The sequence below is a fragment of the Dasypus novemcinctus genome, chromosome 4, assembly GCF_030445035.2.
Source record: "Dasypus novemcinctus isolate mDasNov1 chromosome 4, mDasNov1.1.hap2, whole genome shotgun sequence".
Lineage (NCBI taxonomy): Eukaryota > Metazoa > Chordata > Mammalia > Cingulata > Dasypodidae > Dasypus > Dasypus novemcinctus.
The window spans coordinates 10,512,401-10,537,163 of record NC_080676.1 but is presented as its reverse complement, the minus strand read 5'-3'; the positions used below and the strand labels follow the sequence as shown (position 1 = coordinate 10,537,163).

The 24,763-nt window shown below is 38.5% G+C and overlaps 1 protein-coding gene across 5 annotated transcripts in view; it reads left to right on the top strand.

Annotated features, from left to right (window-relative positions):
* TFDP2 (transcription factor Dp-2) overlaps positions 1-24,763 on the top strand; it is a 291,147-nt gene that overhangs the window by 127,569 nt on the left and 138,815 nt on the right. For all 5 annotated transcript variants that reach the window (XM_023588985.2, XM_058295097.2, XM_058295098.2 and 2 more), the window contains one exon: positions 304-370. In XM_023588985.2, coding sequence (XP_023444753.1) covers positions 304-370 — 67 coding nt within the window. The remainder of the gene's footprint in view (positions 1-303; positions 371-24,763) is intronic.

Genomic DNA, 24,763 nt, shown 5'->3' with positions numbered 1-24,763 from the left:
GTCTGCCAGAATGGACTACTTGCTTTAATAAATCATCAGCAAAACTGTAGATGTTAAATAAGCTCATAAGTAACATTATTTTCTTAATTTTTATCATAATCTGGACAATTCATATATTTTTTCCAAGCAATATGACAATATTGTCTTTTTATCCTTTTTCTATAGTAGTTATAATTAATTCATTTTTCTGTAATGTGGGTGTACATAATATTTGATGTAGAGATATAGTACAAAGTAAAATAACATATTAAGTGATTAATATTTAACATTCCGTTTTTAATTTTTTAACCATTTTTTATTTAGGCTGGTTTGACTTCCACAAATGCAGAACTAAGAGGATTTATAGATCAGAATCTCAGTCCAACAAAAGGTAATGACAGTTAAATAAAAATTGTTTGATGTGAGCATTTGCTTTATAAAATATGCAGTGACATGAATTACTTTATGTGTAATAATGATGATATAATATTACTGTGTTGTCTTGTACCAAATAATTTATGTTGTATGAAAATCCATTGCCTCTAGGCTGAGGAGGATTTGTGTGTGGGAGACTCTTCTCCATCTCTTTTCTAAGAGGTCTCTAAGATCAGCCTTGATTATTATTACCCCTTTTATGATTGAAACTCTTCAAACCACCTTTTTATTAATTTTCTTGATTGAAAGCCCTACTTATAACCACTTAACAAGTGGTTTAATTTGTAAGATGATACAGTAGACTATGATGTTCTTTGTAGATTCTTGGGACTAATATATATAGCTTAAAGGGGAAACAGAGTGTCAGAAATCAACTCATTGGTATAAGGACTTAAATAAGATGCCAGTAGAGATACATACTAAATTATTTATGGATGAAATGATTTGATGTCTCAGGTGTGATTTTTATTATTAAAAATAATCCACTTGGAGAAGTAGGGTAAAATGGGTGGTATTATAGATAAAACAAGATTGGCTATGAATTGATTAATTGTTTAAGCAGATATCTTTGGGTTTCATTGTTCCTTTCTCTCTAATTTTGTTTATATTTGGAATTTTCCCTTCTGAAAATAGGAGCAAAAAGCATGCCATTACTATACAAATAGCAATGAGAGAAACATCGTTTTCCTCAGAGGATTTTTGTCTAAGATGAAAGATATACACAGGAGAGAAGACTAAAGATATATTTCAGTATAAAAATGTTTAGCTTGATAATTTTAAGTCTGTAGGTATCATTCTTAGAGTATAAGTATTATGAAGCCATGAAAGAGATACTTTGAATCTTGATGCTTCCCAATTTTTTCACATGATGACATACTTAGAAAATATTGACAATTATAGGATGCAGTAGGGTTAAACAATAGAGGCTGCTTAAGGCCAGGGTAAGCCACCCAAGAGCTCTCGCTGCCCCAGGCTGCCTCAAGGGCAGAGAGGATCAATATCTTAGTACACCCATAGCCTACTCACAACGCACAGTCAGGAATCTCTGCTTTAGTCAAATGTAATGTTCACTTTAGGAAAAGGGACTGGGAACTACAAGCTTGGCAGACATGGCGAACTATGATATTGAGGAGTGGGATGGAGTTAGTAGAGTGATATAACCATCTTGAAAATAAAGAAAAGGAGAACATGGCAGAAAGGGAAATGGTGACACAGAAAAAAAGCCTTTGAAAGACAGAAGATGAAGAGAATGAGGGTGTAAGTGAGAGAGGTTGTCTTGATGGTAAAATAGGGATCTGAAGGGTAGGAAAGTCTTAAAGGTAGGCACTAGATAAATCTATGTTCAAATGTCAGTAAAGTTTAGTTTTGCAAAAAAAGCTTTTCCGTTTGTTAACTTTAAAGAAGAAATGGAGAAGATGGAGACTGCAGGGACAGATGCTGGACACTGTATGTCCTGCCATGGCCCACTGGGTGGACTGGGGGAGAGTATAAACTACAATGTAAACCACTCTTCATGTGGTGCAGCAGTGCTCCAAAATGTATTCACCAAATGCAATTAATGTGCCATAATGGTGAAAGAGGTTGTTGATGTGGGAGGAGTGGGGTGAGGGGGGTGGGGTATATGGGGACCTCATATTTTTTTAATGTAACATTTTAAAAAAAGAAGGAAAAAAGAAAGAATTATTTAAGAGGCAAGGATTAAAGAGGTTAGTTTTAGATATAGCTATTGTTTAAAAAGAAAATTGTAACTCCTTTTGAAATGTTTGCCGGTGGCAATTGAATAAACTCCAGATTAAGTGAACTGGTAGGATTTGGGAAAGAAGTTTCTTTGACTTTTTTTTTAATTACTGAAATTTAGTTAATATTTATTACAGGTAAAATTTGAGAGCTCTCTTGGAAGTGAGCTGTAGAAAAGTACTTCTCTTAATTAAAATGATGATATGACAATTATAGAAAAATTTAAAAAATAGGAAAATTCTACCACCTTTATATAACCTTTTCTTTTTGTATATTTTAATACTCTCAGTTGTTAAGCATAAATATACTTATTATTTATAATTACAAAGCTAGTATTTATATAATATTCTATTCTTTTTGACTAAATCCAAAAAAATACTTTCCATGTTTTGACAGTCTTCATAAATAACCATTCTAAGAGCTTCACCCTATTTCGTTATGTTCATGAATCAATTTATTTTAAACTTTTCGCCATTTTCTTATTGTTGGATATACTTTTGTTGGATTTATGTATGTGATATATATAAACACAGTAATGGCTATGTTTAGTCAGCTGAGTTTTTATATCTTTTGATTTATTTTCTTCAGGTAGATACTCAAAAGTACAGTTACTGGGTTATTCCTCTGCTTAAAACCTTTTTAATGGCTTCCTGTTTTAATTAGAGTAAAATCCTAAACTCTGTGCCTATAAACCCCTACATTATCTTGTCACCACAAACCTCTTCATCCTTCTTTCTGCCTCTCTTACCCTTGCTCACTATGCTACATTCACACTGATGACACTTTTGGGAAGCTCTTTGGTAATACCTACCAGAAACTTTAAAAATGTTGATTGCTTTGGCTGTGTAATTGTTTTTAGAGTCTGCATTAGGGAAGTAATCTTAAATATAAAAAGATAAATCATAATTCATAATCTTTGGTTTTTAGCATTTTGACTATAATGGGCCTACGTGTGATTTTCTTTCTTTTAATTAATGTTTTAAAATTATTTAATTTATTTATTTTCCCTCACCCCCTCATTGTTTGCGCTCACTGTCTGTTCGTGGTGTACTTGTCTTTCATTTTTCAAAGGAGGCACTGGGAACCAAACCTGGGACCTGCCATATAGGAGGGAGGTGCCTGATTGCTTGAGCCACCTCCACTCCCTGCTTTGTTGTGCTCTCATTATGTTTCCTTTTGTGTCTCTTGTTGTGTCATCTTGTTGCATCAGCCTGTTGCACCAGCCGGTCGAGGGAGCTTGCTATCTTGCTCATCTTTTACAGGAGGTACTGGGAACCAAACCATGTGGTAGGTGGAAACTCAATTGCTTGAGCCACATCCACTTCCTGTGATTTTCTTTTAATTTATCCTGTTGAGGTTTGCCACACTTCTGGAATCTGTAAAGTTACATCTTTTGCCAAATTTGAGAAATTCTTGACCATTATTTTTGCAGGTATTTTTTTCTATCTTATTCTATCTTCTCTCCTTTCTGATTACATGTATGTTAAATGTCTTGATCTTATCCTGTGGGTCTTCAAGTTAAATTCATTTTATCCTCCACGGTCTTCAGATTGGAAAATTTATATTAATCTGTCTTCAAGCTAACATGTTTTTCTGTCAACTTTATTCTGTTGTTAATCCCACTCAATGAATTTATCTCAGATATTACATTTTTCAATTCTAGAATTTTTTTTTTTGAGATACTGGGGTTTGGGGCCCGAACCTGGGACCTTGCATGTGGGAAGCTGGTGAGCACCTCTGAGCCACATCAGCCTCCCTGATTTGGCTTTTTCATTTGTTTTTTTTTTTTCCCGGAGGTACCTAACCAAATCCAGGACCTCCTAAGTGGGAGGCAGGCACTCAACCTGCTTGAGCAACATCTGCTCCATGATTCTTTTTTTTTTTAACTTTTTTTTTTAGTATACCATATGAGAGGCCGTTGGTTCGCCTGCACACTGCAGAGAGCCACTGGCCCGCAAGCGCCTCTGAGAGCCAACACAGCAACGTGACGCAACAAAAAGGGAGACAAGTAAAAACAAAAACACAGAAGAACGCTCAGCGAATGGACACAGAAAGCAGACAACAAGGAGCCACAAAGTGGGGAGAGAGGGGATAAATAAAAAAATAAATACAGATACACAGAAAGAACGTACAGAGAATGGACACAGAGAGGAAACAACAAGCAAGCCGCAAGGGGAGGGGGAGCATAAAAAAAAAAGAAAAAATTAGCCAGATATAATTAATAAGAAAATGAAATAATAACAATATGTTTAAATATAAGAAATAAAATACATAAAATTTTTTTTTTAACTAGAAATAAAATTAAAAGATTGGGATATTACAAAATAATAAAAAATATTAAAATTTTTTTTTGACATTTTGCCTTTCATCACTGTAATATCTGTTGTCCTGTATGTAGAATGCTCCTGAGAGTGACAAAATTGTACTCAGTTATGGCTTCCCTACACATGGCTCATCTGTCCCTTCTATTTAAACCTATACTTGGTGCTCGAGTTTATAGGTATATGTCCAAGAGACTGGAATCTTTGGGTTGTCCTTGTGCCACCTGGGCTCTGAACCTCAGCAGAGTTGCAACACCTACTCTCCAGTTCACTGGACTCACTCAGGACGACTAACAAGAGGTGAGGATGGACAACCACCACACCAAGGAAACGAGAGAGCCTGCAAGTGCAAGCAAGAGAGTCCCATCCATTGGCTGTATGGGATCAAAGTGCCCTCTCAATTAGAGGTGGAGTGGATATCACCATCCCAGAATCCTCAGGATTGAGGAATGAACTATGGGCTAGAGTGGACTCACTGGTATTCTACTATAGACTTACTGTGATTCTAGCAGTGGAAGAAATTATAACACTGATGTGGAGGCAGTGGCCACTGGAGGCTCTGGGGGCAGGAGGAGGGAAAAATGGGTGTAATACTCAGGCTCTTTTGGGACTTGGGAATTGTCCTGAATGACATTGCAACAACAGATATAGGCCATTTTATATCTTTCCATGACATGCATAATTGTGTGGGAGAGAGTAAACTACAATGTGAACTATGGTGCATGCTCAGTGGCAATGTCCCAGAATGCTTTTATCGATTGCATTGAGTGTGCCACACTAATGAAGGATGCTGTTTATGTGGGTGAGTGTGGGAGGTGTGGGGAGTGGGGCATATGGGAATCCCTATATTTTCTGTGTAACATTTATGTAATCTAAGTATCCTTTTAAAAATAAAAAATATATTATTAAAAAAGAATAAAGATATAACCCTTTTCTTGCTAAGGTTTGGTATTCTGAATCCTATTCCTTTCATTCTCCTTAGAGATCTTTCTCTGTTGATTATCACCCTTCCACTACTTTCTTCCCATTAGTTTGTAAGCTTACTCAACCTCTTCCATGTTAAAAACAAAATAACCAGGTCAATCAGGCAAGAAAAAGTAATAAAAGGAATCCAGATTGTAAAGGAGGAAGCAAAACTATCTCTATTCGCAGATAACATGATTGTATACATAGAAAATTCTAAGGAATGCACAAAAAAAATTTAGAATAAACAAGTTCAGCAAGGTTGCAGGACAGAAGATCCATATGAAAACATCAATTCCATTTCTATCATGAGCAGTTTGAAAACGACTTTAAGAAAATTTCACTTGTGTTAGTATAAAAGCAATAAAATGCTTAGGAATAAATTTAACAAAAGAAGTGTAAGACTTGTGGACTGAAAAATGTAAAACATAGTTGAAAGGAATTAAAGAAGGCCCCAATAAATGGAAATATATTCCCATATTTATAGATTGTAAACCTTAATATGAAGATAAAAATACTCTCCAAATTGATCTACAGATTCTAGGCAATCTCTATAAAAAATTAAGAAGCTGATTTTTTTTAAAGTATTTTTTTAATAGTTTGTTTTTTCCCTTCCCCTCCCCTGTTGTTGCTGTCTGTGTCTGTTTGCTGTGTGATCTTCTGTATCTATTTCTCTTTTTGTCTTCTTTTCTCATGTTTGTCTTCTAGGATTCACCAGGATTTGATCCTAGGGCCTCTGATGTGGAGAGAGGTTCCCTGTCAATTGTGCCACCTCCGTTCCTAGTCTCTGCTCTGCTTCACCTTGATGCTCCCTTTCGTCTCTCTTTTGTTGCGTCATCATCTTGCTGCGTGAGTCACTTGTGTGGGCACTGGCTCGCTGCGCGGGCACTCGTGGGCAGTCAGCTGTCCACGCGGGCCCTCAGCTCACCACGTGGGCACTCGTCGTGAGCACTCGGCTCACTGCATAGGCACTTGGCTCACCATGTAGGCACTGGCTCGTTGCGCACGCACCATTTCTCTTCTTTTTCACCAGGAGGCCCCAGAGATCGAACTGGGGCCCTCCCATATGGTAGGTGGAGGCCTTATCACTTGAATCACATCTGCTTCCCAATAAGCTGATTCTTAAATTCATATGGAATGGTACACAGTATAGTCAAAACAATCTTGAAAAAGAAGCAAGTTGGAAGACTCATATGTCTCAATTTCAAAACTTTGTATAAAACTATAGTAAAGAAAAGTATGTGTTACTGGAATAAGGATAGTCAAATCTCAATGGAATAGAATTGAGAATCCAGAAATAGAGCCTTATGTTTATAGTCAATTGAATTTTTTACAAAGGTGCCAAGACAATTCAATGGGAAAAGAATAATTTATTCAACAAATGGTGCTGGGACAACTGGATATCCACATGCCAGATAATGAAGTTGAATTCCTTCCTCTTATATGATACACAAAATTTAAGTCAAAATGAATTAGTCTCAAATTTAAGAGCTAAAACTACAAAACTCTTAGAAGAAAACATAAGTGTACATATTCAGTGATTTCTTACATGTGATAGCAAATCACAAACAACAAAAGAAAAAATAGATAAATTGGACTTCATCAATGTTTTTTTTTAAAGAATTATTTTTTATTTATTTCTCTCCCCTTCCCCCATCCCCCCCAGTTGTCTGCTCTGTGTCCATTTGCCATGTGTTCCTCTGCAACTGCTTCTATCCTTATCAGTGGCACCGGGAATCTGTTTTTCTTTTTGATGCATCATCTTGCTGTGTCAGCTCTCTGTGTGTGTGGCGCCATTCCTGGGTAGGCTGCACTTTCTTTTGCACTGGGCGGCTCTCCTTACAGGGCGCACTCCTTGCGCATGGGGCTCCCCTACGTGGGGGACACCCCTGCGTGGCAGGGCACTCCTTGCACGCATCAGCACTGAGCATGGGCCAGCTCCACACAGGTCAAGGAGGCCCGGGGTTTGAACCGTGGACCTCCCATGTGGTAGGAGGATGCCCTAACCACTGGGCCAAGTCCGCTTCCCATGGACTTCATCAATTTTTGTGGCAAGTGGGATTAACCAAAGGCCTGTTCAGCACAGCAGAGTGAGATTGCATAAGGGCTCTTTTCCCCTGTAGAAGCTTTGGGCAACCAGCAAGAATTGAAAAAAGCATCTTTCTCAACACTTCAGAAAATAGTTACAAGACTGAATTAGTGGAGTGAGTGCTGAACCGAGAAAAAGGCTAAATAAAAGCGGTAGCACCTCCTGGCCCCCTGGCTGACCCCTCCTCCAATCATCCCTGCCTCCACCCAGAGCTAGCCTGTTCTTCCAGTGCAGATCTCTGGGCCCAGTCCAGAGGGAGCACAGTGACCCTTGTGCTCATCCTGGGAGCACGTGTGTCTGGCCCCATGTGTCTTGTGGTGGTCGAAGACTCGCCATCCTGGAACATGCCTGTGTGTAGAAGGCAGCTTAGTGCCCTCTCGCGCACAGCACTGTGGGAGAGCGTCAACTTCTGCTGCCTGGCTCAAGTGTTTGCTGGTTGTGGGACACAGCGCAGTGCCCAGGACAGTGAGGAAACTGTTTCCCAGGAAAGAGGGGAAATTCATACTTGCGTAATGGAGAAATCCCTAGGGCTACAGGTACATAAGTGTCATCAGGGAGGCCCCTGTCCTTTGGCCTAGAGCTATTCTCAGAAATGATTCTATGGAGGATAAGCCCTGGAGGAGAGCACTTACACAGGTCAACCTTCAAAGACTGAGAAAAGTGGGATTTTTTTCCCTTCTTTTTTTTTTTTTAGCTCCTGGCAATCAAGGCAAACGTTATAATACTAGCAGGACACAAGTTTAAGGAACAGATACCTCAGCATCTAAATTCCAATGTTCATGCACTAATGTATCAGAATACCCAGGTTTCAATAAAGGTTACAAAACATACAAAAGCAAGAAGCCATGGTGCAGGCAAAGGCAAAGATTTAAACATTAGAAACCATGAAGGAGGAGGAACAGACCTGGGACATTCCAGACCAAGTCTTTTAAAAATGATCAAAGAGTTAAAGGAAAATATGGACAAAGAATCAAAGGAAATCAGGAAAATGACAGATAAATGCAGAGAGTATCAATAGAGAGATGGAAATTATGAAAAGGAACCAAATAGAGCTGAAGACAGTCACAGAAATAAAAAATTCCCTAAAGGAGTTCAATGGCAGATTGGAGCTGGCAGAAGAAAGAATAAAAATTGAAGATAAGGCAATTGAATTATTTGGTCTGAGGAGCAGAAAGAAGAAACGATGCAGAAAAGTGAACTAAGGAACCTGTGGGGCACTATCAAACATACCGGTATATGCATTGTGGGAGTCCCAGAAGGAGGAAAAAAAGAGAAAAAAGAGCTGAGAGAATATCCGAAGAAATAATGGTTGGAAATTTCCCAAATTTAATATACATCCAGAATGCTCAAGAAACTCCACACAGAATAAACCCAAATAGACACATGCTGCAACAATTTATAATCAAATTGTCAAATCCAAAAGATAAAGTGAATTCTAAAAGCCATAGGAAAGAAGCAATGCGTCACATACAAGGAAATCTCAATATCATTAAGTGCAGATTTCTCACTGGAAACCACGGAGGCAAAAAGGCAGTGGGAAGATGGATTTAAAGGCCTGAAAATAAAAATAAAATTGCTAAAAGAATGTTATATCTGGCAAAGCTGACTTTCAAAAATGAGTGAAAAAGGTGTTCCCAAATCAACAATTTGAATTCATTCTTCATCACTAAACTGGTCCTGGAAGAAATGTTAGTGAAAGTTCTAGGGGTTTGAAAGGAAAGGGCAATAGACGGTAGATCAGAGTTGCATAAAAAAATAAAAATATCTGGTGAAGGTAACAACAAGGGTAAAAAATAAATGCCAGGGGTTAAGCGGCTGTGGCTCAGTCAGTTGGGCTCCCGTCTACCATATGGGAGGCCCTGGGTTCCCTTCCCGGGGCCTCCTTGTGAAGGCAGGCTCACCCACATGCTGCGGAGAGCCACCCAGCCCCCAAGCGCTGCAGAGCGCCTCCTGGCCCACAGACGCTGTGGAGCACTGCCCAACCTGCAAGTGCTGTGGAAAGCCAACTCAGCAAGGAGACACAACAAAAAAGGGAGACAAGCAAAAACACAGAAGAGCACGCAGCAAATGGATACAGAGAGCAGACAGCAAGCAAGCTGCAAGGGGGAGGGGAAATAAAATAAAATAAATACAGACACAGAAGAATGCACAGCGAATGGACACAGAGAGCTGACAGCATGCAAAAAAAAAAACACAAGGGGGAAGTGGGGGATAAAAAATAAATAAAATAAATGCCAGGGGAAGCGGATGTGGCTCAAGTGATAGGGCCTCTGCCTGCCATATGGGAGGACCCCAGTTTGATCCCTGGGGCCTCCTGGTGAAAAAGAAGAAGAGAAAGCGTGCCTGCATGGCAAGCCAGTGCCCACATGGTGAGATGAGTGTCTGCGTGGTGAGCCAAGTGCCCATGCGGTGAGCTGAGTGCCCATAAGTATCCGCATAGTGAGCCAATGCCCGTGCAGTGAGCCAGTGCCCACATGGCAAGCTGAGTGCCTATGCAGCAAGCCAAGTGCCCACGCAGTGAGCCAGTGCCCACATGGCAAGCTGAGTGCCTATGCAGCAAGCCAAGAGCCCACGCAGTCAGCCAGTGCCTGTGCAAGTGAGTCACACAGCAAGATGATGACACAAGAAAAGAGAGTCGAAGGGGAAAGTCAAGGTGAAGTGCAGCAGAGACCAGGAACTGAGGTGGCGCAATTGACAAGGACCCTCTCTCCACATTAGAGGTCCCCAGGATCGAATCCCAGTGAGACAAAAAGAGAAATAGATACAGAAGATCACACAGTGAATGGGCACAGACAGCAAGAGCAGCAGGGTGGGGAGTGGGGGAGGGGGAGGTTGAGGGGAGAAATCAATCAATCAATCAATCAATCAATCTTTTAAAAAAATAAATGCCAGTACTAATGTATTTTTTAGTTGTAACTCTACTTTTTACTTCTTACAGGGTCTAAAAGGCAGATGCATAAAATGTAATGATAAATCTGTGGTTTTGGATTAAATGTATAAAGATTTTGTGACAAGAACTACATAATGGTGTAGGCAATGAAGGGGGGTATAAGAACATAGTTGGTTTATATTATTGAAGTTAAGTTGGTATCAAAGCAAACAAGGTTATTGTATATTTAGGATTATAAACTAAAGCCCCATCTTAGGTATAAAGAAAATATTGAATGGGAAACGGACTTGGCCCAGTGGTTAGGGCGTCCGTCTACCACATGGGAGGTCTGCGGTTCAAACCCCGGGCCTCCTTGACCTGTGTGGAGCTGGCCCATGTGCAGTGCTGATGTGCGCAAGGAGTGCCCTGCCACGCAGGGGTGTCCCCTGTGTAGGAGAGCCCCACGCACAAGAAGTGTGCCCCGTAAGGAGAGCCGCCCAGCGCGAAGGAAAGTGCAGCCTGCCCAGGAATGGCGCCGCCCACACTTCCCGTGCCACTGACGACAACAGAAGTGGACAAAGAAACAAGACGCAGCAAATAGACACAGAGAACAGACAACCGGGGTGGGGGTGGGGGGATTAAATAAATAAAATAAATCTTAAAAAAAATAAAATATTGGAGTATATGCAAGCCCATAGAGACAGAAATTAGAGTATAGGTTATCAGGGTTAGAGTGTGGGGGAAATAAGGAGTTAATGCATAATATGTTTGGGTTTCTGTTTGGGGAGACTGGAAAGTTTTAATAATGGAAGTTGGTAAGGATAGTGTAATATCGTGAAGTGATTTATCTCATTGATATGCTGGAACGTTGTTGAGATGAGAAGTTACAGTGTACATATGTCCCCATAATTAAAAAAAGAAGAAAAGAAAAGAAAAGAAAGAAGCACCAAGTAAAGGGACAGTTATAGTTAAATTCAGTATATGATCCTGGATGGGATCTAGCAAGGGAGGAGAAAAGGCTCAAAGGGATATTATTGGGGCATATGAATAAATGGGAATATAGACCGTTTTGTATCAATGTTAAATTTCTTGAACTTGCTAATTACATTTAAGGTGGTTACATAAATATCCTTGTTCTTAGCAAATATACTTGGCATTACAGTTTTCAAGAGGCATCATATATACAACCTATACTGTTCAGAAAAATGATACATAGGTAGTTAGGTAGAGAGAGAAAATGATACAGAAAATGTGGCAAAATGTTAAAGTTGTTTTGGGATGGAGTTGGACTCAGATGTGACCTCTCTACGCATGCCTCTGAGGTGGTTAGCGCTGGGGTTGTGGTTGGCGCTGGGGTTGGTGTATGCTCAGACTTGAATCTCTGGACTGTCCATGTGCCAGCTGGGCCCTGAGCCTCAGCAGAGTTGCAACACCAACTCTCCACTTCACTGGACTTACCCAGGTCGCTAACAAGGAGGTGAGGATGGACAACCACCACACCAGGGAACCGAGAGAGCAGGAGAATCACATACATCAGCTGTATTAGTCAGCCAGAGGGGCGTTGATGCAAAATACCAGAAATTGTTTGGTTTTCATAAAGGGTATTTATTTGGGGTGGAGCGTACAGATACCAGGCCATAAAGCATAAGCTACTTCTCTCATCAAAGTCTATTTTCACATGTTGGAGCAAGATGGCTGCCAGTGTCTGCAAGAGTTCAGGCTTCCTGGGTTCCTCCCTTCCAGGGTCTTGCTTCTCTCTGGGTTCGGGTTCCTTTCTTCCCAGGGCTTGTTCCTTCCTGGGCTCAGGGTTCCTCTCTTCCTGGGCCTGCTTCTCTTTCCTCTGTGAGCTTACTTCGTGAGGCTCCAGCTTAAGGCTTCAGCATCAAAAATCCTCAACTCTGTCCTTTGTCATGACTTTTATCTGTGCGTCCCCACCCCTTGGTGGGTGGGGACTCAATGCCCTAATGACATGGCCCATTCAAAGCCCTAATCATAACTTAGTCACGTACAGGTACAGACCAGATTACAAACATAATCCAATATGTATTTTTGGAATTCATAACCATATCAAACTACTTTATCAGTCAAGTAAGATCTAAGTCCCTTCTTGATTTAGAGGTGGAGTGGACATCACCGTCCCAGGGGACACAGGATGGAGGAATAAAATATAGATTAGAATGGACTTACTGGTATTCTACTGTAAAACTATTGTGACTCTAGCAATGGAAGAAATTGTATCATTGATGTGGAGACAGAGGCCATGGGAGTTTCTGAGGGCAGGGAGAAGAAAGAAGAGGTGTGACGTGGAACATTTTTGGGACTTAAGAGTTGTCCTGAATGATATTGTAGGGACAGATGCAGGACATTGTATATCCTGCCATAACCCCATGGATGGACTGGGGGAGACTGTGAACTACAATGTAAACTATGGTCCATGCGGTGTGGCAGTTCTCCAGAGTATATTCACTAAATGCAATGAATGTGCCTCACTGATGAAAGGGGATGTTGATGTGGGAGGAACCGGGGTTGGGTGGGGAGTGGGGTATATGGGAACCTCTTATGTTTTTTAATGTAACGTTTTATGTGATCTATTTATCTTTTTTAAAAAAAGACAATAAAAACAAAACAAAAGTTAAAATTGGTAGATCTGGGTATCTGGGTGGAGGGGTATATTGAAATTCTTTGTATGGAGTCTGTATTATTTTCTGTAACTGTTCTGTAAGTTTTAAATTATTTCAAAATAAAAAAGTACAAGAAAAAGTAAAACTTTTGTGCTTCAAAGAACATTGTCAAGAAAATGACAAGCAAACCACCCAAATGGAGATGTTTGCAAATCATATATCTAATAAAGGATTATCATGCAAAATATACAAAGAACTCCAGCATCTTGACAGTGAAAGATAAGTTACCCAGTTTGAAATAGGGGAAAGTATTTGAATAGACCTTTCTCCAAAAAAGATATACAAATGGCATGGCTACTATGCACAAGAAAATTTGCTCAGCCTCATTATTAGAGAAATACAAATTAAAACCATAATGAGATATCACTTTATACCCACTAAGGTAGCTGTAATAAAAAAAGACAGATTATAACAAGTGTTTGGCAAGTATGTGGAGACTTTGGAATCTTCATGCATTGCTGTTAGGAAAATAAAATGGTGCAGCCATTTTGGAAACAGTCCGGCAATGTCTTTGGTAAATACCTTGGAGTAGAAAAGCTGCCTCATGTTGTAGGTGTTTGCCTTTTTAAGAAACTGCCAAACTGTTTTCCAAAGTGGTTGTACCATTTTACATTCCCATCAGCAGTGTGTGAGAGTTACAGTTCTTCCATCTCCTTGCCAGTTCTTATTTTGTTCTGTCTACCTAATTTTAGCTATCCTTGTGGGTGTAGAAGGTTTGTGTGTGTGTGTGATTTTAATTTATATTTCCCTAATAACTAATGATGTTGAACATTTTTCATATATTTATCTGTTAGCTATATATTCTTGGTGATAAATCAGTTCATTTTCCCCTTTTTAAATTGGATTTTTTGTTATGGAGCTGCAAGAGTTCTTCATATTTTCTACATAAGAGTCCTATGTCAGATAAATGTTTTACAAATATTTTCTCCCAATCTCTGACTTGGGTTTTTATTTCATGATAGTGTCTTTTGAAGAGCAAATTTTATGTTTTTATGTAGTCCATTTTATTGAATTTTTTTTTAATAGTTTGTGCTTTTTGTGTGCATGTTTTCCAAACCAAGGTCATTAAGATTTTCTCTCATGTGTTCTCCTAGAAATTTTTAGGGATTTAGCTGTTACATTTAAGTCTAAGTTCCATTTCAATTTTTTTTTTTTTTTTTTTTTTAAGTACTGGGGCAAGGATTGACCCTGGGGCCAGAAAATTTTTGTATGTGGGAAGCCAGAGTTCACTCAACCAATGATGCACATAGGCTCCCTTGAATTTTTTGTTCGTTTGTTTGTTTGCTTTTTGTTTTTAGGAGGCACCTGGGATTGAACCCTGGACTCCCATGTGAGAAGCAGGCACTCAATCATATGAACCACATCCATTCCCCTCCATTTGATTTTTGTATATAGCATGAGTTAAAGGTTGGAGATTCTTTTTGTTTGTTTGTTTGCATATGGCCTTGCAGTGTTTCCAGCTCTCTTTGTTAAATAGATTTCCTTTTCACAGTGAATTTCCTTATTACCTCTGTTGAAAATCTATTGATCTTGTTTGGATCTATTTCTGGTCTCTCTCTTCTTTTCCATTGATATATATATCTATTTTTTTATATTAGTGCCACACTATTCATTACTGTTAATAATAATTATTGAAACCAGATAATGTAACTCCTTCAACTTTCTTGTTTTTCAAAGTGTATTTGGCTAGCATAGGTTATTTGCATTTCCATGTAAATTTTAGAACCAGCATGTCAATTTCTATAAAAATACCTGGTGTAATTTTGATTGGGTTAACCTGTAGATCAGTTTGAGGTGACTTGACATCTTAACAATTTTTTTTTAAAGATTTTGTTTTTATTTATTTCTCTCCCCTTCCCCCCCGCCCCATTGTCTATTCTCTGTGTCCATTCGCTATGTGTTCTTCTATGTCTGCTTGCATTCTTGTCAGGCAGCACCGGGAATCTGTGTCTCTTTTTGGTGCATTGTCTTGCTGTGTCAGCGCTCCGTGTGTGCGGCACCACTCCTGGGTGGGCTGCATTTTTTTTGCATGGGGCGGCTCTCCTTGCGGGGCGTGCTCCTTGCACGTGGGACACCCCTACGTGGGGGGAACCCCTGCATGGCAGGGCACTCCTTGCATGTGGCAGCACTGTGCATGGGCCAGCTCACCACACAGTCAGGAGGCCCTGGGTACCAAACCCTGGACCTCCTATATGGTAGGTTGGATGCTCTATGAGTTGAGCCACATCCGTTTCCCATCTTAACAATATTAAGATTTTAATTGCTGAACATAGTGTAATTCTTTATTAAATGTATTTTGGCTTTTTTTCCAGTTTCTCTCAGCAATGTTTTGTACTTTTTACTATACAGTTCTTGAATATCTTTTCTCAAATTTATCACTTTCTCATTTTTGGGGCAGGTTATTGTAAACAGTATTTTTAATTTCAGCTTCCAAGTTGTTCTTTGCTAATGTATAGACCTACACTTGTTTTTTTTTTTTATTTTGATCTTATATCTTGCCATTTTGAGAAACTCTTTATTAGTTCTCATAGCTATTTCATGATACCTTAGGATTTTCTATGTATACTCTTATGTCATCTGTGAATAAAGACAGTTTTATTTTTCTGTCCATTTCTTAATTCCTTTATTATTATTTTTTTCTTTCCTAATTTCACTGGTTAAGATACCCAGTGCAATGTTGAATAGAAATGGCAAGAGCCAGGCATCCTTGCTTTGTTTCCGATCTTAGGAAAAATGCATCAAGTCTTTCACTGTCAGTTGTATTAGCTGTAGATTTGCGTTTTTGTAATAATTTCAGTTGGTCATGAGAGAAGCACATAAATTCTCTATTTGATCAATACTGATTAGAACCTGTTTTGTATTATTTTAAATGTGGTTGATGATTTAAGGATCCTTGAGTAGCAGCAGAGAACTCAAGTACATGTATTTCTAGTGGAATCAACAGAATTCAGGTTTTATAACATTTTAGCAGATTTTTACACCCTGGAAACAGGAATAAAGGAAGCATTTTGTGGCAAGGCACTAGGAACAGTGCTCTACCAAAAGTCTTGCTGGAAATGGCTCCCTATAAAAATCATAATAATGCATTTCTGATGAGAAGGGAATGTGAGAACATCACTGTCTTGAGGAGAGTGAGGTAACATTTAAAAGCAGTTGAAACATTGTGCCTGGGAATTTCCTCCTGTCAGCCTTCATGTTACTCAAATGTGGCCAGTCTCGAAGCCAAACTCAGCATGTAAATGCAATGCCTTCCCCCCAGCGTGGGACATGACACCCGGGGATGGGCCTCCCTGGCACCGAGGGACCACTATCAACTACCAACTGATGATGCAACTGGAAAATGACCTTATACGGAAGGTTCAATGCGGATCAGCAGAATATCCCTGTCTACATAAAATAACATGACTTTAAAATGCTGTTTGACCTAAAGTAAGGGGGAAATGGAAAGGAGAAATGAGTTTATATGGCTACGAGTTTCTAAAAAAGAGTCTGGAGGCTGGCAGAAGGATTGCCCTTATGCACAACTGAGCAGAGTCAGAGAGACAGATAAAGCAGATACAACCCCCAGATATTGGTTCCTTTGAGGGCTAAAGAGACCCGTGGGAGTTATGGTCATGGCCGATGGGGTTAACTACCAGGTCAGATGGCCCCTCTTTGGAAATGGTGTTTATGTGTGATGAATCTGGACTCAGATGGGATCTCCCCTCATAAGACTTTCATGCTAATGTGCTGGAGGTGCAGTTAGTGTTGGGGTTTAAGATATATTTAGGGGATTTGAATCTCTGGACTGGCAATGTGATAGCCAGGTCCTGAGCCTCAACAGACTCCAGCACCTACAATCTGATTTATTGGACTTACCACACTCAGCTAAGATGGAGTTGAAGAAGGACAACCACCACACCATGGAGCCTAGAGTGATTACAACTGAAAGTGGGAGGATTGCATCCAGCATCCATGTGGAATCTGAGCCTCCTCTTGACATAGAGGTGCAATGGACACAACCAATCCAATGTCCACATAGAAGAGGTGGCATTGGATTGGGAAAAGTGGACATGGTGGCTGATGGGTATGGAGAAAGGCAGGAAGAGATGAGAGGTGGAGGCATCTTTGGGACATGGAGCTGCCCTGGATGGTGCTTCAGAGGCAATCACCGGACATTGTAAATCCTCACAGGGCCCACTGGATGGAATGGGGGAGAGTATGGGCCATGATGTGGACCATTGACCATGAGGTGCAGAGGTGCCCAAAGATGTACTTACCAAATCCAATGGATGTGTCATGATGATGGGAACGAGTGTTGCTGGGGGGGGGGGGGGAGGGGTGGGGGGGGTTGAATGGGACCTCACATATATATTTTTAATGTAATATTATTACAAAGTCAATAAAAAAATAAATAAATAAAAGCAGTTGAAAAGGAGAAAGGGCAGGAATTGGTGTAAGAAAGATAGTATTCCTGTACAAAAATCTTAAAAATAGAGTGGTTTATAAATTTGGTGCTATTTTTAGAGTCTCATGTTGAATTAAAGAGCCTGCTAACATTTAACCATATTCTTTTTGGATTTTACTTTACAAATTTAAGCCCTGAAATATCCATTAAGCTTTGGTTTATTTTACATTGCTTCGAGTGTTAGATTTAGGAGACATTCAGTTACTGTTTCTATGAAGATTCTTTGGCAGCTTTATGAACATGAGGTCATATTAAGGAGAATTTGGCCTATCTCTATTTCTAAAGGTAAATAAGAATTTACCTTTAGAAACGAAAACTATTAGAAGTCTGTGATTTAAAACAAAAAATAAAGAAAGAAAAACGGAATCAAAGGGTGTTTTTAAAAATACTAAGTTTACCACATCTTTCTTCTTCCTGTTAACTGCTTTCACAATGTATGTTGTGGTTGGATAGAATTACTTAACTTTGCTGTGTTTCTAGAGTGCATGTAATCGATTTATAAATAGTTTGATCATGTAATACGTCCTACCTGAGTCACAATAAAATGGCTTCTTCATTTTTTGGTAAGTTTTTATTCTCTATTCTGATAGTTCATCTAAATTGCTTTATTAGAAAGAGTATAACATGATGATACCTATTTTTCATAGTTCTTGAAATAACCAGTTATTTACTATTTCCTATAAAAGTGTGATAAACTGATAGAGTATCTGCAATCTTTTTTCTATATTATTTCAAAATTCACTTTTAGTGAAGCAACTTGTAACCCACTTGGCAGATTAGAGTACTGTTAAAATTAAAACTTCTTTCCTTAGGTAATTTCTTGTTGGCTTAGTATTTTGAAAATAGAGCTCATCTAATTGTTTGCTTTTATTTTCTGTTCCCTTATGACCCATTGTTTTCTCATACACACAAAAACCTTTTCTTCATCTGTGACTACCTTGTGTATTAGTAAGCCAAAAGGGCTACTGATGCAAAATACCAGAAATGGGTTGGTTTTTATAAAGGGTATTTATTTGGGGTAGGAGCTTACAGATTCCAGGCCATAAAGCATAAGTAACTTCCCTCACCAAAGTCTATTTCCACGTGTTGGAGCAAGATGGCTGCCCGTGTCTGAAAGGGTTCAGGCTTCCTGGGTTCCTACGTTCCTGGGGCTTGCTTTTCTATGGGTTCAAGGTTCCTTTCTTCCTGGCACTGGCTTCTCTTTCCTCTGTGAGCTTACTTCCTGGGTCTTTAGTATCAAACTCCAACATCAAACTCTAACATCAGAAACCCACAACTCTGTCCTTTGCCATGCCTTTTATCTGTGAGTCCCCACCCTTGCTGGGTGGGGACTCAATGCCCTAATGACGTGGCCCAATTAAAGCCCTAATCATAACTCAATAAGGCCCAGGTACAGATCAGATTACAAACATAATCCAATATATATTTTTGGAATTCATAACAATATCAAACTGCTACACCTTGTAACTTTGTCTAGCCATCTTACTTATTAGTGATAACAATGAGAATTGCAGTTGAATGCATTGGTTAACTTCAAACCCATACTGAGGATAAAAGATAATTTTAATTTCCAGTTTGAATTTGATTTTAAAATCAACCTCTTAAATAGTTTCTTTGTTGTGAGAACGTTGATGTGGAAGGTTACTAAATCTTATTGGCTGATTTTCACATTTGTACTATGGGGATAATAATACCTACCTCATAGGTATTTTTTATTTAACTCTCATATATAAAGCTTTATATATAAGAGCTAGCCTGTAGTGGAGGCTCAATAAAATATCAATTCTGTTCCCCTTTCCCTTCCATTTTTTGTTACTTTGATATTTGAACCTTTATCCTTGTGTTAAATATGTAGAAAATATGTGCAAGATACCAATTAAATTATTTTAAAAATATCACCTTATATAATTTATTTACAAACTGTTCTGAAAGAAAAAGTAATTGCTCCTGGGATTTACTTGTAAGACCAAGTACTTGGTTCATTTTCGGTGAAACTAATTGAATCACAGATTTTCATGCATATCCCTAAAAAGGTGGGAACTCTATCATCCCGTTCTTCAATGGCAGTCTTTAAATCCCCTTGGTGAGGCCCATCCAGTCACATTAAAGTGCGCAAAACAGTGTCACTGATATTACAGGACTGTGAACCACAAATCTAAAGGAAGTGGAGCAAAAGATAAAAACATTTATCTATCAATAAGGTCTTCAATCTTCAAGATAAGCAAAGTAGCCATTAGAAAAATAGTTTGGGGAAGAAAAGATTTATCTTTTATTCCACTTTCTCATTAATAAAGGTAATATTTCCTTAGTGCCTGGGGCTTTAGAATAGTCTTAGCCAGTAGTTCTCAAATTTTAGCAAGATTCAGAATCACCTGGAGGGCAAGTTAAAACAGATTGCTGGACCTCACTCCCAGAATTTCTAACTCAGTAGGTCTGCTGTGGGGTCTGAGAATTTGTGTTTCTAATGCATTCCTACGTGGAGCTGTTGTTACCAGCCCTTGGACCACACTTTGAGAAGTACTAGTCAAAGGGTATAGAGAGGCAGGGATTGAGCAACAAGTAGCTTCAACCTGATTTTCCTGCCTAAGATTTTTCATTCAATTCAGAAAACTTAAAACAAAAAACAAAAAAACCAGCCTGTTATGTGTCTAACACTGAGATGCCAGGAAAAATGGAGTAGTATTTCAGGGTACTGAATGTCAGCAGGAAGCATACAAACATATACATCCTGGGTGTCCCAGAAGGAGAAGAGAGGAGAAAGGGGGCAGAAAGAATATATGAGGAAATATGGCTAACACTTTCCCAACTCTCATGAAGGACGTAAATGCACATGTCCAAGAAGCACAACATACTCCAAATAAAGTAAATCCTAATAGACTTACTCCAAGACACAAATTAAGCAGAATGTCAAATGCCAAACATAAAGAAAGAATACTGAGAGCAGCAAGAAAAGAGTGATTTGTCACACACAAGGGAGCAGCAGTAAGATTAAGTGCCTATTTCTCATCAGAAATCATGGAAGCAAGAAGGCAGTGGTTTGATATATTTAAAGTGCTGAAAGAGAAAAACTGCCAGCCAAGGATTCTTTATCTGGCAACTCTGTCTTTGAAAGTGAGGGACAGTTTATATATTCAGAAATAAACAGAAACTGAGAGAGTTCATCAGCAAGAGATCTGCCCCACTAAAGGGAGTTCTGCAAGCTGAAAGGAAAAGACAGCGGAGGGTTGGTTGGAGGACAGTGGAGAAATGAAGATTATCAGTACAGGTAACTGAAAGGATTGAAGGAGAAGCAAAACTTAGATATGGCCTACAAAAACTAAAGGATAAAAGCACTGCCTTTATGGTAATAAATTAAATATTAATGGAGTAAACTCCTCCAAAAAGCACAGGTGAGAGAATGGATAAAAAAGTATGATCTATCTGTATGCTGTCTATGAGAGACTCGCCTTAGATCCAAGGACACAAATAGGTTGATAGTGCAAGGTTGGGAAAGATATTCTATGTAAATTATAAGCAAAAAATATCTGGGTTACTTACTAATTCTGGACAAAATAGACTTTAAATGCAAAACTTTTTTTTAATTTTTTTATTATCTTTTTTTAAAGATGCATAGATCACACAAAATGTTACATTAAAGAATATAAGAGGTTCCCATATACCCCACCCCCCACACCCCCTTGCAAAACTTTTATAAGAGATAGAGGACACTATATATTAATAAAAGGGGCAATCCACCAAAAAGAAAAAACAATCATAAATATTTATATACCTAACTATGGTTCCCCAAATTACCTGAGGAAAACATTGGCAAACTAAAGGGAGAAATAGATGTCTCTACAATCATAGTTGGAGACTTCAGTATACCACTCTCATCAATAGATGGAACATCTAGACAGAGGATCAATATGGACACAAAAGACTTGAATAATATGATAAAAGAACTAGACCTAGCAGAAATATTTTTTGAAATTACACCCTAAAGCAGCAGGATATACATTCTTCTCAGGTACACATGGATCATTCTCTAGGATAGGCTACATCATCACAAAACAAGTCTCAATAAAATAAAAAGATTGAGATTATACAGAGCACTTTTAGTGACCCTAATGAATGACACAGAAAATGGTTAACAAGCAGAGAAATGGAAAATTCACAAATATATGGAAGTTAAACAACACACTAGATCTGTGGGTCAAAGAAGGAATTGCAAGATAAATCATTAAATTTCTTGAGACAATGAAAATAACATATCAGCAGTTATGGATATGCTGTGCTGAGAGGGAAATATATAGCCCTAGATGCTTACATTAAAAAAGAAGAAAAAGCTAAAATCAAAGATTTAACTATATTTCTGGAGATATAAGAAAAAGGAGAGCAAACTAATCCCAAAACAGGCAGAAGGAAAGAAGTAACAAAGATTAGAGCAGAAATAAATTAAATTGAAATAAAAATGCAGAATCAACAAAACCAAAAGATTTTTGAGATCAGTAAAATTGACAAACCCTTAGAAAACTGACCAAAAAAAGAGATGTAAATAAAATCAGAAATGAGAGGGAAGTCATAACTTCTGCCACCACAAAATAAAAGGGATCATAAGAGGATACTGTGAACAACTGTATGCCAAGAAATTAGACAACATAGACTCAATGAACAACTTCTTAGAAACACATGAACAACCTACACTGACTCTAGAAGAAATAGATGATCTCCACAGACCAATTACCAGTAAAGAGATTCAATCATTAATCAAAAAACCTCCCAACAAAGAACAGCACAGGACTAGAAGGCTTCAGAGGTGAATTCTACCCATCATTCTAAGAAGAAATAAACCAATGTTGTTCAAACACTTCCGAAAAATTGAAGAGGAGGGAATACTACCTAACTCATTCTATGACGCCAACATCACACTAATAAAGATACTACAAGATAAGAAAACTAAAAATTTCCCTAATGAATATAGATGCAAAAGTCCTCAGCAAAATACTTGTAAATAGAATCTAACAGCATATTAAAAGACTTATACACCATGACAAAGTGGGTTCATCCGGGTATGCAAGAGTGGTTCAGCATAAGAATATCAATTAATATGCTAAACCACATGAACATATCAGAGGGGAAAAACCACTTGATTATCTCAATTGATGCAGAAAAGGCATTTGATAAAATCCAGCATCCTTTCTTGATTAAAAAAAAATAATAACACTTGGAAAGATAGGTATGGAAGGAAACTTCCTCAATGTGATAGAGGGCATATAATAAAAATCCGCTGCTAGCATCAAACTCAATGGCGAAAGACTGAAAACTTACTCTAAGATCAGGAACAAGACAAGAATGCCTACTGTCACCACTGTTCTTCAACATTGTACTTGAAGATCTAGCTAGAGTGATTGGGCAAGAAAAAAGGCATCCAAGTGGGAAAGGGGTAAAACTTTTCCTATTTGCAGATGACTTGACAGAGCCTATATATAGGAACTCCCAAAAAATTGACAACAAAGCTCTTAGAGCAAATAAAGTAATTCAGCAAAGTGGCAGGGTACAAGATCAACATGCAAAAATCAGAATGGTTTCTATGTGCCAGTAATGAGCAATCTGAAAAGGAAACTGAGAAAATTTACAATAGCTACTAAAGAATCAAGTATCCAGGAATGAATTTAACCAAGGATATAAAGGACCTGTACTCAGAAAACTACAAAATATTGCCAGAATAAATGAAAGAAGACCTAAAGAATTGGAAGGGCATTCCGTGATCATGTATTAGAATTCTAAATATTGTTAAGATGTCACTTCTATTGAAAATGATCTACAGATTCTAATGCAGTCCCAATCAAAATTCCAGCAGCCTACTTTGCAGAAACGGAAAAGCCAATGATCAAGTTTATTTGGATGTGTAAGGGTCCCTGAATTGCCAAAAACATCTTGAAAAAGAAGAATGAAGTTGGAGGACTCAACTTCCTGATTTTATAGTATATTGCAAAGCTACAGTGCTCAAAACAGCATAGCGTTCACATTGAGAGTTCAGAAGTAGACCCTCACAATGGGGAATTGATATTTAATTTGTATAGAGTTTCTAATTAGGATGATTGGAAATATTTGGAAATGGGTAGAGGTGAAGGTTGCACATTGTTGTGAGTATAATTGAAAGTGCTGAATTGTGCGTGAATATGGTTGGAAGGGGAAGTTTGGATTGGCATATGTGACAAGAAGGAAAACATGGTCACATATAACACAGTGAACCCTGTTGTGGACAATGACTGTGGTTAATAATGCAAATATAAGAATGTTCTTTTATGAACTGTAACAAATGTACGCCACTATCACACATTGTTAATAAATAGGGTAGACCTTGAAAGATACACCTAATGCCAACCATGGACTGTATTTACCAGTAATGTTTTAATAATTTTTCATCAGTTGTAACAAAGATACCGTACCAATGCTAAGTGTCAACAATAGGGGGTATAAGGAGTATGGGATTTTTTATTTCTGGGGTAATGAAATTGTGCTAAAATCAATTGTAGTAATGAATTCACAACTCTGTGAATATACTGAGATTCAATGATTGTGCACACTGGATGGGTGGTATGGTGTGTGAATATATCTCAATAAAACTGCTTTTTAAAAACTATATTGATATATATTAATAAATTTTTATATTTTTGTATATATTTGATAGCTACTTACAAGTATTTTTTTGTAAGAAACCTGCTTTTATTTATTTATGTTTAAAATTTCTCTCCCCCTCCGCACCCGCAGTTGTCTGCTCTCTGTGTCCATTTGCTGTGTGTTCTTCTGTGTTCGCTTGTATTCTTGTCAGGGGTACCTGGGATCTGTGTCTCTTTTTGTTGCATCATCTTGCTGTATCAGTTCTCCACGTGTGCAGCACCACTGCTGGACAGGCTGCACTTTTTTCGTGCTGGGCGGCTCTCCTTATGCATGGGGCTTCCCTACGGGGGGACATCCCTGTGTGGCAGGGCACTCCTTGTGCACATCAGCACTGCGCATGGGCCAGCTCATCCCATGGGTCAGGAGGCCCTGGGTTTGAACCTTGGACCTCCCATGTGGTAGGCGGACGCCCTATCTGTTGGGCCAAATCTGCTTCCCACAAGTGTCTTTAGAAGATAGGATTATGATTCATTATTACTGTATATGTTTCTTTTCTGTATTTCTTGATATTTCCATGCTTGGTTATTACCTTTATAGTTAAAATATATATGCATATACTTTTCAAATTTCAGTTGAAAT